Source organism: Aphis gossypii, chromosome X, assembly GCF_020184175.1.
Source record: "Aphis gossypii isolate Hap1 chromosome X, ASM2018417v2, whole genome shotgun sequence".
In the NCBI taxonomy this organism is placed as follows: Eukaryota; Metazoa; Arthropoda; class Insecta; order Hemiptera; family Aphididae; genus Aphis; species Aphis gossypii.
Window position 1 is genome coordinate 32817321 of NC_065533.1, and position 17087 is coordinate 32834407.

The 17087-nt window shown below is 25.2% G+C and overlaps 2 protein-coding genes across 11 annotated transcripts; one reads left to right on the forward strand and one right to left on the reverse strand.

Moving 5' to 3' along the window:
• Window positions 1–2225: 2225 nt before the first annotated feature.
• On the reverse strand, window positions 2226–10161 carry LOC114121010 (uncharacterized). The gene is made up of 14 exons (XM_027983144.2): window positions 9974–10161; window positions 8332–8383; window positions 8125–8228; window positions 6827–7018; window positions 6127–6276; window positions 5870–6064; window positions 5558–5786; window positions 5214–5490; window positions 4296–4489; window positions 3742–3849; window positions 3548–3674; window positions 2809–3039; window positions 2570–2734; window positions 2226–2492 (listed from the first exon to the last, which is right to left on the reverse strand). The coding sequence occupies exons 1-14, from the start codon at window positions 9982–9984 to the stop codon at window positions 2347–2349; spliced, it is 2181 nt and encodes a 726-aa protein (XP_027838945.2). The 5' UTR covers window positions 9985–10161; the 3' UTR covers window positions 2226–2346.
• A 1652-nt stretch (window positions 10162–11813) lies between these two features.
• On the forward strand, window positions 11814–16659 carry LOC114121012 (basic salivary proline-rich protein 1-like). 10 transcript variants are annotated; one of them, XM_050205306.1, is made up of 6 exons: window positions 11814–12198; window positions 13912–14008; window positions 14096–14359; window positions 15212–15319; window positions 15435–15843; window positions 16015–16659. In XM_050205306.1, exons 1-6 carry the CDS (start codon window positions 12196–12198, stop codon window positions 16364–16366), a joined length of 1233 nt encoding a protein of 410 aa, XP_050061263.1. In that variant the 5' UTR covers window positions 11814–12195; the 3' UTR covers window positions 16367–16659. The 10 variants fall into 10 exon arrangements, with proteins under 10 accessions (XP_050061263.1, XP_050061264.1, XP_050061265.1 ...); XM_050205307.1 differs by having other exon boundaries at window positions 15435–15789; XM_050205308.1 differs by having other exon boundaries at window positions 11818–12198; window positions 15435–16014; window positions 16249–16659.
• Window positions 16660–17087: the final 428 nt, after the last annotated feature.

Here is a 17087-nt window from a genome sequence, read left to right on the forward strand (position 1 = left end):
AATATTCCATAAAGTATAGTTATACGCATGAACTAAGATTATGACTTATGTACCGACTTGTATAATAATATAATGTAAATAAACTGTATACCTACTCAATATTGAACTGATCGGTAGACATTCGATACACTTTTTTTTACTTGAAAATCGTAATTTTTAAATCTGTCTCCTGATTACACGGAGGCAAATTTGGATCAAGGGATTATGGATGCTACTCGTCGTTCAAGAAGATTATTTTTCGAGATCGTTTTGTTCGTCTGCACGTGATTAATAAAATGATTTCTTGATAGAATCATTTTTAGAATCATCGCTTGACAAAATCGGTACTTTTCGGTTATCCCGACTACCGGCCGATGCCGCGACCGTCGTCTTCAGTCGATCGCGACTGAACCTAGCCAAATAATTATTACCAGCCGTTGTTAACAAAATTATGGGCATCATTTTTAACCCTGTGACCATGGATTAATCCTTGTTCGTGACCTACTTTTGGTGGTGTTGCATTCGAGGCATATTTTCGTTTTGAATGTCCGAGCGAGCGAGTGGCAACGGTGGCCCCTAATTCACATCTAAGCAGTTATTTAGTTAAATTCATTTGGTGTCAAAGGCACGATAATCCATTTATAAATGTTTTATTTTGCACGGCTGAGCATTTTCATCCTTGAGTTAGTTATTAATTTTGAATTTTATTTTTAGTTTTTGTAATAGTCTTGATAATTTTTAATTCATTTTTTAAAATTAGGTATGTCGTATAAAGAAATATAGGTAGTCGAGATTATGTGATAATAAAAGTTATACTATAATATACATTATATTAATTATATAAATGACAAATTCATGTTGGTCAGAGACTTTGTCTAGGTAGTCGAGATAATGGGATTAACGGGACTCGTGGAAGTCGGGATAACCAAAAAGTACCGTCAAAAATCTTAGTTATAAATTTTTTGAAATTCACAAATTCAAAATCATTAGTCTATATCGACTATAATTAAGTTTGAAATATGAAGGGAATGTCTAACGGAAAAAGTCTTTAGACTTGAGTTATTTTAGTTTTTAATTTTGCATTATGCATTTAAATTAACTGAACCAAATTTTAACAACTTTTTTTTATAATCTTTCCAAAACGGCACTATAAAATCTGAATACATTTCTATGAGTAGATTTTTAATTGGAATGAGTGTAATTAACTGATGTCATATGAAATTTACTACGCATATTATAATAATCCATTTTATAGACTACATACACAAATAAAAATGTTTTCAAAACCAGTGAGATTAAATTTTTTTTACGAATTAAGTTTATTATAGTAGCTACCTAATACCTAAACTCGAGAATTCAAAAGTTATTTGTTTTAAGCAAATAAATTGTTTTCTTTTATATGGAATATAATAAGTATGTGCATAGTCTATCCCATTTATTACATTAACACATATTATAATAGTCTTAATCATAAGTAAAAAAAATTAAGGATTTGGTTAAATTTAATATACTCGAGGCTTACACATCATAACGAGTATAAAATAAATATCAATATTAGAACTAACGTCTAACATATTATTAAAAAAACATTTAGTTTAAATTTTCAAATACATTTTTTGTAAAAAAAAAAAAATATAAAGACCTATTTTAAACATTCAATAGGTTTTTAAACTAACTTAATAATTTAAATGATTAAAAACTTACAGCACTTACAAGTTTAATCTGTGAAATCATTCATTATGGGGAACACAAGTAATAAGTAAACACAGGGTTCCAATTGTTCAAATAGAAATACTAGCAGTAAAAGCAGCTGAAGCTATGAAAAATTATAAAACACCCATAGTTAATAAGACAATAGTTGAACATCAACAATTTGACTTATTTATATTTTACTTAAATATTATACTAATAATGATTATTAAAAAAAAAAAAAACATAAATGTTTTTAACAAAATTATTTATTTTATAAGACAAAATAATAATTTTTATTCAATAACAAAGCCTTTACAACTTTTGTAAGTGATCAAATATCAATTATGTATTCAAAATGTTAACCAAGTTAAATTAATAAATAATATAAAAAAATTAATTATTGTATTACATTTATATACTAATTTTGAGCTGTTTACCGATGTATTTAACTTGTACTAAAAATTATTAGTTAAAAAGAAAAAGAAAAAAACCTTTTTTAAATTGATTACTATCAATTTTTAGAATTTAAAATAATGAAAATAGTAACTAAAAAATATTTTTGAATGTAGCTTATAATAATTAATAAATATAAATTGTTTATGTTGTACATATACATTAATTAATCTTAAAACTAAAAGATCAATATCACTGTTCTTAATGCTAATATATAAAAAATCATTGAAGAATATTTTCCAAGAATGGACAGTTGATTGAATAATGATTTTTACCTCCTAAATTTTTCACAACAGTTACTTCACAGTCTGTATTTTCATATTTTTTCAACGATTCTATATTTTTTTCATTTACCTGAATGGAAGAATCTAAAACATCAAACATGTTACTGTGTAAATAAACTTGACATTTATATAATTTTAAACATGAACAATTCAGTATTTACCTAAAAGACACAGAGCAACATGAGTTGGTTCAAATAGTAATTCTGCTGGAAGTTTTTTTAAATTTCTAGTATTCAAATGTGCGACAATTCCCAGATCAATAGAATGTACTTTTACCAATACACCAGGTTTTACTTGATCACAAATTACTCTGTACCATTTACCATCTAAAATTATAAAAACATGCATGTATAATATTAAATTACTATACAAATAGTAAATAGACTAAAGTAATAAATACCTGGAAATAGACCAAGGCATACTTCATTAATATGTGGTAAATAAGGACTTAAATTCAAACCACAATACTCTCTTATCATGTCAGATAAAACTGAAAATGACTTTCCAAACAATTTGTCTCTCATATAAAAAACTCCATCATAATGCACAACAAACGTCATTTTTAAAACAGATTTTTCGACTAATTCAGTCCTTGATAATTCCATGTATTTAAAATAGTGTACAGAATCATCTATATTTTACAAATTGAAAAATAAATTAAAACTTAAAATAACAATATTCATAAATTGGAATGATTTTGTAATTAAATATTCTAATATTAAACTACTGTTTTAGATTTTACAGCAAATATTATCATTAAATTTTACAGATATTATAGATAATTACATGTAAAATGATAATAAATTAAATGCCAATAGGTAAGGTTCTATTAACATATTCAATGCTCAAAAAAATAATTGAACAATAATAGTTACACTGATAACTTAGAAGAGTATTGTATAATATAAAAAAAAATACAATTTTTGTACATAAAATAATACATTAAAATAAAATGCTTATCAATCAATTAAAAATATAATTGATTTAAACAAAAAAGGTTAAGATTAGAACATTTCATTTTGGCATATTTGGAGTTTAGCTACTACTTAATTTTAATTCTTTTACAATCTTTATTAAATACATTATTTAATACTAAACTATGTTAAAAATAAGTATTTATTATACAATTGAATACATACCATCTACGTCATCTTTCAGCCATATAGGTTCAACTAAACCATATAATATAGTATTGAAGTTTTCTCTTAAAGATTTTATAGTTAAATCTACATTTTTCCATCCATCTGCTTTTGATTCGTCAAAAACCTAATAAAATCATTTTTCTATAGTTAAAATTATTCTAAGTTTTTTTTAATTTGAAATGTCAACTTACTACAGAAAAGCGAACACCAGTAACATTATTAACTAAACATTGAGCGTCATACTGGACAGGATAGGGTAAAGCATCTTTCAGTCCTACTTTTAAAACGCTTACAGGCATCTATAACAAACATAAATTACTTAAAAATAATCACACATATTGAAATTGCTGCTAAAAAAATATTCTTGTAGCATACATTACAATATAATAAATATATATATTTAGCCTTATTAAAATATTTTAAATTATCAAACAGAGAAAACAAAAGCATTCAAATTTTTTACTAGTGCCCAATGATACAGACAAATATTCTTTTTGGCCATTTTCCTTAGGGATAATAGTTCTCAATTATATTAAAAAAATATAAATGGAGTAAATAAATGTTATAATTATGTAATCAATTTATATAATTTTATAATACAGCCAAAACTCAATTTATTGAAGTTTGTATTAGATCATTTTTTTTTTTTTTTGAACTAATTTAGTTTAATTTGTATGTCTTCTGTTTAAATAATTAACAAGGTACATGAATATAAGTATATCAAATTATTGCCAAAAATACATACAATTTTGTGTTCAAACTGTAATAATATCATTTCGGATGATCTGATATTTTCTTTAAAGGGATCATCCATATGTTTCACAGAATATAAGTCGCCTCCTAAGTATTTATGAACTCTGCCCCTGACATAATTTTTAGTCAAAGTAGATTTAAATCCTACAATTTCACCATAAACTGGTTCTCTATTTAAATGTTGAGCTAAAAAAAAAAATGTTTTTAATAATTTAGTACAAAAAAATATAATATGCATTATGAACTATACATTGACTGTACAATTGTTATTTTGAATTAATAATATATTATGTATTTATTTTTATTTGGTTATCATGTAAAAATAATGCACTAATTTCATGTAATAGTTTGGTGAAGGAATAATTGAGAGACAGAGCCTCTGTGCTTGTTTTAAGAATAGTGAATAGATGAGTTATGACCCGGGGATAATAATTTAGTATTAACTATGATAGGTAGTTGGAACTATAAAAATAAATGTCTTTACTAGACTTTAGATAGATTGGTAAAATATTAAATTGAAGCCTTTGAAAAAATCAAATTTTACCAAACCACAATTTAATCAAATAATTTTTGAAATTTACTTCACTTTTTTATAAAAAGCAATTAATTGATACATATAATATATAAAATTAATATTAATAATTATAATTATATGGTAACAACAATTGTATCAAACAGAAATAGTATAAAATAAGAAAATACATTTAAAGTTAAAAAAATATGAGGGTAACATTTTTTCCTAAATAAAAAAATAGTTAACTTGTAATTTTATTGTGTATAAAAATATAAAATTAAATATTTACATATTTTCAAAATATTTAAAAATTTTCGTGTACTATATTAATTAATATGACATGGGGTAAAATACGTATACAAATGTATACATAATTAATATAAAAATTATAATTACAGTTTTTATAGCAATAAGCAGCCAAATTGTTCCAGCATGAAAAAAAAAATTCAAAATGGTGCTTTTCTTTTGATCTAATAAATGCAGAGTTCATATATTTTAACTTGAGCAATTCTACTGAACTATTGCTCTTAAAATCAATATATGGAACACCAGATTCTTCTATAGTAGGTTGCCATTTTTTCAATTGCACTTTAATTTCTTTATTTTCATCAAGTAAAATCAACACAATCCTTTCGGGACAAACACTACGCACTTTGAATAAATAAGAAGTTTTCTAAAACAAAAAATAAATAGGAAATTACAAAGTTTCTGATTAGAACTAAGAATAATTTTAATCTCACTTTTAATTGTGGAACATAGTCTCCTTTGGTATGTACTTTAAATGCATAGGCCGGTAACTGAGTATATTTTGTAGGCAGTGCTCTAAGTTTTACTGTATTTATTACTCTACCATAATCACTCAAAGCAACATTTACACTATTTCCAGCTACCAAAGTCACATATCCACGACCATACAAATTAGTTGCACTATCAAATGCTCCAACTAACATTCCATACTTTAGATTATTTCTAAATTTCATAACGAATAATTATCAATTTAACATAATATTAACTACTTACTAATAACTAATTATAACAAATTTATCACTTACATATTTAGAAGATCAGAGTTCTCAATATCATTGCTAATAATCTTTAATTTATCTTGTACATTTTCACCGTTATTAAAAATTGTAGCCAAACCAGTAAACATATTTGGACTTAACTTCTTTCCAATTTTAATTTCACCATCCGTACAATTTTCAAAACGCTTATAGAAATCAAGATTATTTATTTCAAATTCAGGCCTGCAATTTAATCAGTAATATTTTGTAAAATTTTATTCAATTCATTATATTATTATAAATACTTCTTTATTTCTTCCCATTCTGTATTAAGAGGCCTCCCAAAAAGATCATCATTTTCCAAATTATAAGGTATTTTTTGATTTGTTTTAAATCGTTTGCATTCCTCTATTAAGCTTTTTCCAGAAATATCAGGTCCGAAATAAACTGAAGCTCTGAAAACAGTACAATCAATTATATTAATCAATGATAGGTAAAACTATATATTATTTATCAAAAATAAGTGTATGAAAATAAATTTAAGAAATATATAATGTGGATTTTAATTGCACGCTTAACAGTATAAATAATTTATAGAATTTTCAATTTTTAAGTAATAAATAGTTAACAAGAATTAATGATCAATAATTATTTACTTTTATAGTAAATGGTCTATTATTATTCTAAAAAAATGTCATTTTCTTCTAAAAGAGAGTTTTTAAGACTCATGTATTAAACAAATATTTTCAACTTCTACAGTTGATGATGTCAATGGTGAGTTTTTAAGGAGCAGCAAATATGCTTGAATAGACTTGCTATTTGTTAAAATTCTTTATATACTCATCCATTAATTATTGATGTTAGAGAAAGAACATAAATTATGGAAACTCTGCTCAAAGAATTGTTTTATCATTAACAGAACGAAAAATAAATTAATAGTAAATCACAAATAGCTAATTAATGTTATTTTTGTAACACACAATTAATTAATTATTAAAAACTAACCCAGTTTCAATTTTATTACTTTCATCTTCATAAGCACTTATTTTTAAAGTGCTATTAGATTCACAATCTTCAACATCTTCATTATTTTCTTTTTCAATTAATAAATCCATCTTTTTTTGTGTTCGGTTGGAAAGGTCCACTGTTATGAAAGATGGAAAACTTGATTTTTCATTTAAAAGTTGCAACGCTATACTGTAAAAATAATAGTTATTAATGCATACTCCATTTAGGTTAAGAAAATAATGTATAAATTATTTATGTTATATTTGTTTCTATATAATATTACACTTATATCAACTATATACTGCCTCTATGTACAAGTAAATTAGTAATTAGTAATTAATTATGGTTTTTAACTATAATTAAGTATAAATTAAAAACACTTTTCATGTTTCTCATTTTGTATAAAACCACGCTAAATGAGTCAAATTATACCATATTATGAATATTACCAAGAAATTATTGAATATTGATCTAATATTTATTTTAATAAAAAGTTTAATATGAAGTATCTTTAATACTGTAAGTAATGAAAAAAAGCCTTTAACGGGCATTGGATTAATATTTTCATAGTAATATTTGTATTAGGTTATCATATCAAGCCTTAGTTAAATTATAATAAATAAAAATGATATTATTTTTAACATTTTGATTGCTATTTGATAGTCATACTTTAATGTTTATCAACATGCTACTTATATTTTTTCATTTTATTCCTAGTTTGCTAAAAAATAAGAATAATTTGTTTTAAATGAACTGTAAATATTTCCATTATGTTGCTTGGTTTTTTTTTAGTACATTGTTATAGCGACATAGAAAATGTAATAATTTAAAACCATATTTATTTATGATTGACGGTAATTATGTGACATAATAGTAATAATCAACTATGGTTTCCATATACCGGCAGTCACAAATAGTGTTGAATCCAGGTATACTTCAGGGGGGAATGCTCCCCCTGTAATTTCTTTTACACCCCCTGACAAATACAACTTTCCACAAAATGTACCTATTTATCAAATGCACAATACCCCGTTACGATTACCACACCTAATGGTATTCAATAAAATATAATTTATTTATATCAATGTTTTTATACCGTATTGCCAGTATAGGAACTGATAACTGACTGTATCACAATTCACCAATGAAAAAAAAAGTGAGCCCCCCAGATAAATTTTCTGAATTCAACACTGATCAAAAAAGTATAAAATTTGAGAATTACAGATGAATGTAGATGGTTACATGTTATAAAACACCAATTGTATGTTTCATTTATAAAATGTAAAATTACTAACTCATTAGTTTCAAACTGAATAAACGCTTGATTTTCATGAATTGTTTTATGAATAGTTATATTTTTAACTGGACCATATTTTTTGCATAAATTAATAAAGCCATCCTGAAATCATAAATAAAACTAAATCAATTTTTTATACAATAATAATTTTAAATTTAAATTAAAATTTATTTGTAAATTATAAAAGTTATAATTATTAACTGACCTCCAGTAATTTTTTTGTCGAATCAACCATACATATCTCATACTTACAATCCCTGAAAAAAAAATCAACTACTTTAAATTTTAATCATAAATATTTAATGTGCTTAAAAGTATATAGCATTACTTAAAATTTAAGTCACATTTTAATGTGTAGTAATGATATTCATACTTTTTCATTTTTTTTTTTATTGCTTTTACAAGTTACTATATGTCAACAATATATACAATTTTTCTATGTAAATCAAATGATGATGTCTATATATTTGTGATTTATAAAACCAAAAACTACTAAACTGATTTTAATTTAAGTTCTCAAGAATGTTCTTAAAAATGTCCAGAAACTCATCATAAAAAACTAAATATCTGTGCAATTACATATTTCCATATGACATTTTATAAATCCTATAAAAACAAGCTACAAATCCAAATCAGGAGATGTAGATTAATTTAAAGAAAGTTTTATTTTGTACATAATTACACTCAACAGATTTTTTTTTTTATATATATATAAATGTACTAATTACCTAATACTTTCGTACAAATATTTTTGCTTCATAATCTAATTATGTACAGGGTGATTCTTTTATCAAACAACACTCATTATTTCAAAAAATCAGTTGACTTTTTTCTAATTTTTAAACACATGGTTTTCTACAACTGTAAAACATTTGAATTTTTTTCACTTATATTAAATGAAAAAAAACTATTAACTTTTGATTTTCAAATGGCAACTTATACTTAAAATTTCATTAACTAATAAAGCTATGTTTTTTATGAATTATCACAATCAAATTTTCATTTTTTGTTAATCCGTTGATTTTCTCAAATCCAAAAAATGTGACTGCACGTGTTTTGGCACATTGCTCCGTACAAATCGAAAATATCCATCGATTTACTATGTAATACCAACTCCAGTAGGCATTGGATTAAAAAACATTTTAGGGTACTACTTTTATAATTCAAAACATTAAAAATAATTGCAAAAAATCTCCAAATTAAGTAATTACTGAGGTATTTAAGATGCATACGATATACAGTAATAATTATAAGTCGTCATAACTTAAAAACTAATGATTTCAACCAATTTATTTCAGTTCCATCGCTCTTAACTCGTTAAAACACCCATTTTCAAAAAAAAAAAAATTGAAAAAATATGTTCGCGTGGTAAAGTAGTCTTATACCGAAATAATTATCAAAATTAAGTTTATAGGTATCTACTGCGAGCATACACCTACACTGAGCATGTGTTAAATTATTTAATCTATAAGCAAAAAATTCACAATAATTTTAAATAAAACAAAAATGTTGACAAAGATATTTTTGTATAGTATCACAAACTTTAAAATTAAATTATATATTATATTAAGCGGATATTATGATTTTAACATACAATCATAAGTTAGTCATTATAAAACAATATAGATATTTAACTCGTGTATAGTCGGTTATTGTAAACAAATATTGATCTGGGTACCGTAAAACTTAACATCGACTCAGAATTAGGTTTATTTATTAACATATGCAGTGTAGTGTACTAGCGTAAATTACCAACTAGATACAGTAGTAGTAATAACTTTATAGCTGTAAGTATATTTAATAAGATATATTGTGATAGAAATTATAAAAACTAGATTCTGACTTACGTATTATCCATTTTTCATCAAGAATTAACACGTGTATAAACGTTTAATTGATTCTGTTCTACACCGACGTCTATCGACTTTGTAATCAGAAATCGAAATGATATCACATGAACAAACAAATACTTGTGAAAACAACTAGATAACTAAATAAAAAAAACTAGTGCACTGTAGGTACTCGTACTGTAAAGTATAGCAATTCACGACAATACCACACGGAGTTCGGACAATGAATAACTGATAAGTGATAAGTGATGAGATAACATTACCTGTAGTCCACGTTGTAGCTGATAGTAATACAACAACAATCGTGGTCCGCATCAAAAAAACAGGTGACTGATCGTTCCGCTCCAAGCAAAGTAGTTATATAACATTATATTATATTATAACTGCCTTGGCTCCGAGCGGATTATTCGAGGTAATGGTTAATAACGATTTATTCAATTTTGTAATGAATTATCTGAGTATGACGATTGTCTTAAAAAAAACATTGATCTATTGTAATTGTACAGTAGCGTCAGTAGGTAGTAGGCATGCACTGCTGTTCCGGACCACAACAGCTATAATAGTGAGACGATTGTAATAATGTAATGAGAACAGTGTCGGATTTAACCGTTGTGCCGCTAAACAAATTGCCGCCTTTTAATATAAATATTTTTCTAGTTTAATAAATGTTATTAAACTATTAAAACATTACAGTTTTTCGGTTAGGTAATCAATACATAGGTAACATATTATACGAGTTATATAGCCGTATCCACTTGTCTGTTGTCAAGTCGTATATTTATGTATATATATATATATATATATATATAAAATATATGTATGACATGATAACGAAAAATTTATAAATAATGCAGCAATGCTATACATATACAATTTTTCCATTTAACGATTTTTTTATAAATCTTTTCATAATAGATTCCTATACTGGCTTTACTACTCTAAACCTATCCTGCAGCGTTGATGTCCTCAGTCAGGTTTTAAGTTTTCACGTAGCAGAAAAACTTCTCTCACACTTATCCGAGTTAATAATAGATACCTATTGTTAAAGCTGTATTAAATAATTTGTATATATTTGGAAATATTAAATAGTTTTCAGACAACCTAACCTTCATACATTTATTAAATGTATATTCGTATCAAGCCCAAAGTTTTAAACAAAAACATTCTTAAAACTAAGATTTCTTAAACACTGTTGTGTTAATAATTTTTCCGATTGGATAATTGTATTAAATTTATTACCCAGTGGCCAGTAGTAAATTGTAGTGTTTGTTTCTATTATAAAAACCTACTGTCTTATTACTAGTGTTACTGTGTTAGGAAATATCTAGATAAAGTTCAAGTCAGTTATATTTATCTTCATCTAGATAAAATTATAGTTATCTATGAGCATTTATCTAGATGATTTATTAAAATTGACTAAAAAAAACAACTTGAAGTTACAAAATATGATCTTATAATTTCATAGACCGCTATAATTGGGTTGCAGGCGAAAAAAGTATTATTTAATGGTATTAGGAAATAGGAATAGCTATTGCTGTATTTGTCAATGTGCTTTGGTTAAAAAAGAAGATCCATCCAGTCATTTATGTTTTTTAAATTGGAAAAAAGCTTCAACAGCTATGGAAGCCGATGCTATAGACCTATAGTAGAAGGGTTTACACAAAGTTTCAATATGCATGGATTGCAGTACCTACAACAAACTTATTGGCAATTGAACACACATTTTTACTGATTTATATTGCATATTTGCATTTACAATTATTATATTTGTATATTGTTTTATATAATATACTATATAGCATATCTTTAATTCTTAAATAAATATAGAATTATAGATTTTTGGATTAATAATATAATATTAATTCATTACAGTGCTACCACTAATACTTGTAAAATATAACGTACACTATGATCGAGAGATAATTCCTCTAAATGGGTCATTTGTAGATAACCTATAATGAACTATATCATGCCTTCCATGACTAAACAAGTTGTGTACCTATTATACGCGCTGCTATTTTGTTATTTTCTACTGAGCTACATTTGCTCACTAAGTGTAGTCAATTCAGTTGAGAGTGTTTCTCTAACTTACCTAAACTTACAATAGACAAAAAAATAAAATAAATTAAATTATTCTATCATTTTAATGAATTGTGAACATTTAAACGGCTTTACTCAGCGGTTTATTGTACGGCATAATTTTTGCGACAAACATAATAATGGTAAGTACATATTATACACTTGGTTTCGATAATTATAAAAAGCTATGTGTAGTACCTAATTTATTTACTATATTTATCATCTTTTTAATTATAATTTATAAGAAATTAACGAATTAACTACCTATCTTATATTAGTGGCATAATAACTGGTATTATTATTATATGTAGGGCTCGGAAGTTGATGACCTAAAAAACAATAAACAATGATCTAAAGAAAGTACAAATATTAGTTTTAAATCAATAAAATACATTTTTTTAAATATTTTACTCTATTTTTCTATAAAATTCTTTATACATTCATCAAAGCTCCGGATTACTCAAGATATGACATAAAAATGACAAAAATGTCCATAAAATAAGGAAATAAAAAATTTAAATATTTGTTTGTCGTAACTTCCAAATTTTAAGTTATCGGCATAATGGTCGATAAGAAACCATAAGAAGTGAACTAGTGTCAAATCATTAAATATGGCTAAAAGTGTGGGAAAATGACTTTAACAAGTTAAAAAAGACTTAAAAAGTAAAAAACACCAAAAAATTCAAAATAAAATTTAGTTATTCAGATTCATATACTAATGAAACAGATTTGTTGTCAGGAGAGCATCGTCTAAAAAGTTTCAAAAAAAAAAAAAAAAATGCAAAATGGATCAACTTCCAAGCCTTAATTAAATGATATTATATTAGTAGGTACCACCACTCAATTTTAATGTATTAAAATTACATATTTGTATTATTATAGTTTATAGACAATATATTTATATATTTATATTATAAGTAATCCATTAGATTATAGATATCATACCTAAACGATTCAATTCTAATAAAATTGCACATTGTAACATATTTAATACATTTATAACCTTTTTGAGAATAGTGGTTACTTAAATTATTTAATATAAATAATATTAAACAAATTAGTCATTAATTTAGTAGAAATTGATTTAATTGATTTGGGAGTGTCATTTTAGAATTTTTTTGTGAAATATAGAAAATGTAACAATATTATCAAAGCCGCTAGTAAGTATTAAATATAAAATAACTAGGCACTTTCAAATTAAAAAATAATTATTAAATATTACAATATAATAATAATTGGACTAGTTAAACAAGAATAATGCAAAAGTATCATAAATATATTTTTTAATAAAAAATAATTAGAAAACTTTAAATTCAGAAGATTAGATAGTTTATATTAAAATACATCAAATAAATGTTTAAATAGTCTAATAAATATATCTATAGCTACTACAAGAATAGAAGTTAAAAAAAATAATCAAGTTTAACATTTAGTATGATTAAAATTTAAAACCACCAAAGTATTATTATTTATGTTTAAAAAAATGTGTATTGTTTTCAACAACAAATCTGTAAGATGTAAAAAGCACTTCATATGTAAGATGCAGTTGCACACCCTTATATCTCAAAAATGACTCTCTTGAAGTGATTATAAAATAACACAATTTAATAATAATTATGTGAGATGGTATAGTTATGAACAAATATAGCACAGTTGTTTACCAGTATTAAATTTTAGAATTTATTGTAATATCAGTTGGTTTAGAATTTTTAAATATATGGAAATTTTTAGGTGCTTAAAAACTGGTGAATGACAAAACCTTTTTAATGTTTGGCGTATGGCAATGCTGTTTCATTACTTTTGAATTTTCAATATTGGAAATCTTGTCGTTATTAAATAATTTATATTTGTTTTAGTTGTTAAGGAGAACTAGGAGTAAAATGATGAAGATCATCGACTGTAAAATATATGTTGTCTTAAAAGATTCAACAATATTTGTCGGTATACTTAAAGGTATTTTGTTTAAATACAATTAAAATAGTTAAATATTTGATAATTTTCTTTACATCTATATAATATGGCTTTGTACTTATTTTTCAGCTTTTGATCATAATTTTAATTTGGTTTTAGCCAATAGTCAAACATTTTTGGAACACAACATACTTGGATCTCCTGCTCTTGATGAGTCAAACAGACAAAAACGTTTACTTGGCTTAATTGTAATACCGGGGAAAAACATTATATCTATAGATAATAAACTGGGATCTGATGTTCCTAAAGTACCTATCACAGATATAATTATTTGCAGACTGAAAGATTACAGACGTGTTAAGACAACTATCAAGCCTTTAGTATCTATGTGCAGTAATATCATTAAACTACAAATAACATATAATGTCTTAATAATGCTATAACAAATATTATATTATTAATAGTTGATCAATATTTTAATTATTTATTTTTATATTACCACGATAGTTTGTTAGATGGGTAAATGATCTATAATAATATACATTTAACTTATTAGTTATTAACTACTTTTGGTTAGTATATTATGTTTTTTTAAAAATTTTAATTACCAAAGTAATTTAAAAATCTATTCAACAATTTTTATTTCCAACAAAATAATTTAAAATGGAAACTTTCCAATACTTAGGTGTTTTAATTCAACCATTTTTAGTTTATACTTATTATTATAAGTATAGATACTTATTTATCTATTTATTGTTCAATATGTATGTATTTATTTTAAATAACTTACTTAATATTAGATATTTGAATATGATGAATTTTAAAAATATGTGATGAGAACTTCAACGATAATAATTGAAAATAAATCTGTTAAATTGTTTTAGAAAAAACTTAAATGGTATTGTGATTTGTGGAAACTTTAATTAAATCTATGTTTTGAGTTTAATTATTAGGATGATTATCTATTGTTTCGCGAAACAGTTAATCTATGTATTTAAACCGTTTTCATGTAATAATTTCGATAGATGTACAATGGAACTGTTATTTTAAAAAAAAATGTCCAAAGAATTTATATTCCATGCATTTTTTAGTTATTTTATAAATATAAGTTTTATTATCCTCTTATTTCTTTAATTTATTATTTGTATGTTATTCATTAAATATTAACTACCTAAATGTTTTTCAAAACACATTATTATTGAATTATTATAAAAAATTATAAAATTATTTTATTTGTAACTATAGATGTACGAGATCCAAATTGGAATATTGAAGATTGTCAGGCTGATATTATATTTGAGAAGGACTTATATCATATACCTATGGTAGATCCTACAGCATACATCATAAGAGGTATATTATTATTTACTTCCTAATTTATTTGACTCATAATAACTGATAACTCAATACTTATTACTTAATTAATAAGATATTTAATAATATTTTTAAATATATTTGCCTGATATAGGTCGACACAGATCACTACCATTAATGGCTTTAATAAGTGAAGATTGCCAACAAACAACGAATAATTGTTTAGCTACAAATGGACTATCAGTTCAAGACTACCTAGCTGATATAGATGAAAACGAGCCATTGCCATTGATGCCTTCTATGGGTATTGGTAAAGTAATAACAAAGCCTGGTATGAGTCAAAATGGACCACCATCAATGTCTGGTATGGCTCAAAATAGACCCATAATGGGTTACAATGGATCACCAATAAGGTCTGGTATGGCTCAAAATAGACCCCTAATGCCTTATATGGATTACAAAAGATTACCAATAAGGCCTTTTATGAGTCAAAATGGACCACCATCAATGTCTGGTATGGCTCAAAATAGACCCATAATGGGTTACAATGGATCACCGATAAGGTCTGGTATGAGTCAAAATGGACCACCATCAATGTCTGGTATGGCTCAAAATAGACCCCTAATGCCTTATATGGATTACAAAGGATTACCAATAAGGCCTTTTGGACCACCATCAATGTCTGGTATGGCTCAAAATAGACCCATAATGGGTTACAATGAATCACCAATAAGGTCTGGTATGGCTCAAAATAGACCCCTAATGCCTTATATGGATTACAAAGGATTACCAATAAGGCCTTTTGGACCACCATCAATGTCTGGTATGGCTCAAAATAGACCCATAATGGGTTACAATGGATCACCATTAAGGTCTGGTATGAGTCAAAATGGACCACCATCAATGTCTGGTATGGCTCAAAATAGACCCCTAATGCCTTATATGGATTACAAAGGATCACCAATAAGGCCTTTTATGAGTCAAAATGGACCACCATCAATGTCTGGTATGGCTCAAAATAGACCCATAATGCCTTATATGGGTAAAGGAAAATCATCGACCATAAATAAATATGCAAATCAGTAATAAGCGCCATCATCTACATAAATAAAAGGTAAACACTAAGTATTATTATACACTTTTGTACATCAATTGATCAAAATGTTGTTAAACAACTATTTGTTTTTGAAAATTATGACAATTTTTATAAAATAGAATATGTGCCATTTGATATTATTATTAAGACAATTATGGAAAAATGTATTATTTAATTATTGTAAGTGTTTTGCATAAATATTCATTTTTACTACACTTCTAATTGTTTTACCTACTTATCTATTTGTATTTTTTTTTACCACAGTTATTGATTTAATAAAATAAAGTATTTCTCAGGTTAAAAGCTTTTTCAACTTGTATTATTTTTACAAATTATTAACAACATTAAATGTTTCTATCATTAGATTTAAAAAAATATATTTCAACAAATATGTTGTGAAAAGTATGAAAAAGAATGTGAATTAATCATGGATTTATGTTAAATATCTTTTAGGTATTGGAATTCATATAAATGAAACAATTTAAAATTTAGTTTGAGACATAATGTTAACGGGTGATGTTAGTTCTGTTTATAATATACTGCACACACACTTATGTATACAATTTCTAATGGTAAGTCAATACCTGTTAAATGATAATTTATAAATATAATATAGTATATTATACCTACCCCTGTAATATACTATACAATGTGCAGGTGAGTATCTGGGTATACATAATTTTTGAATATCTACGACCTACGTATTATGCA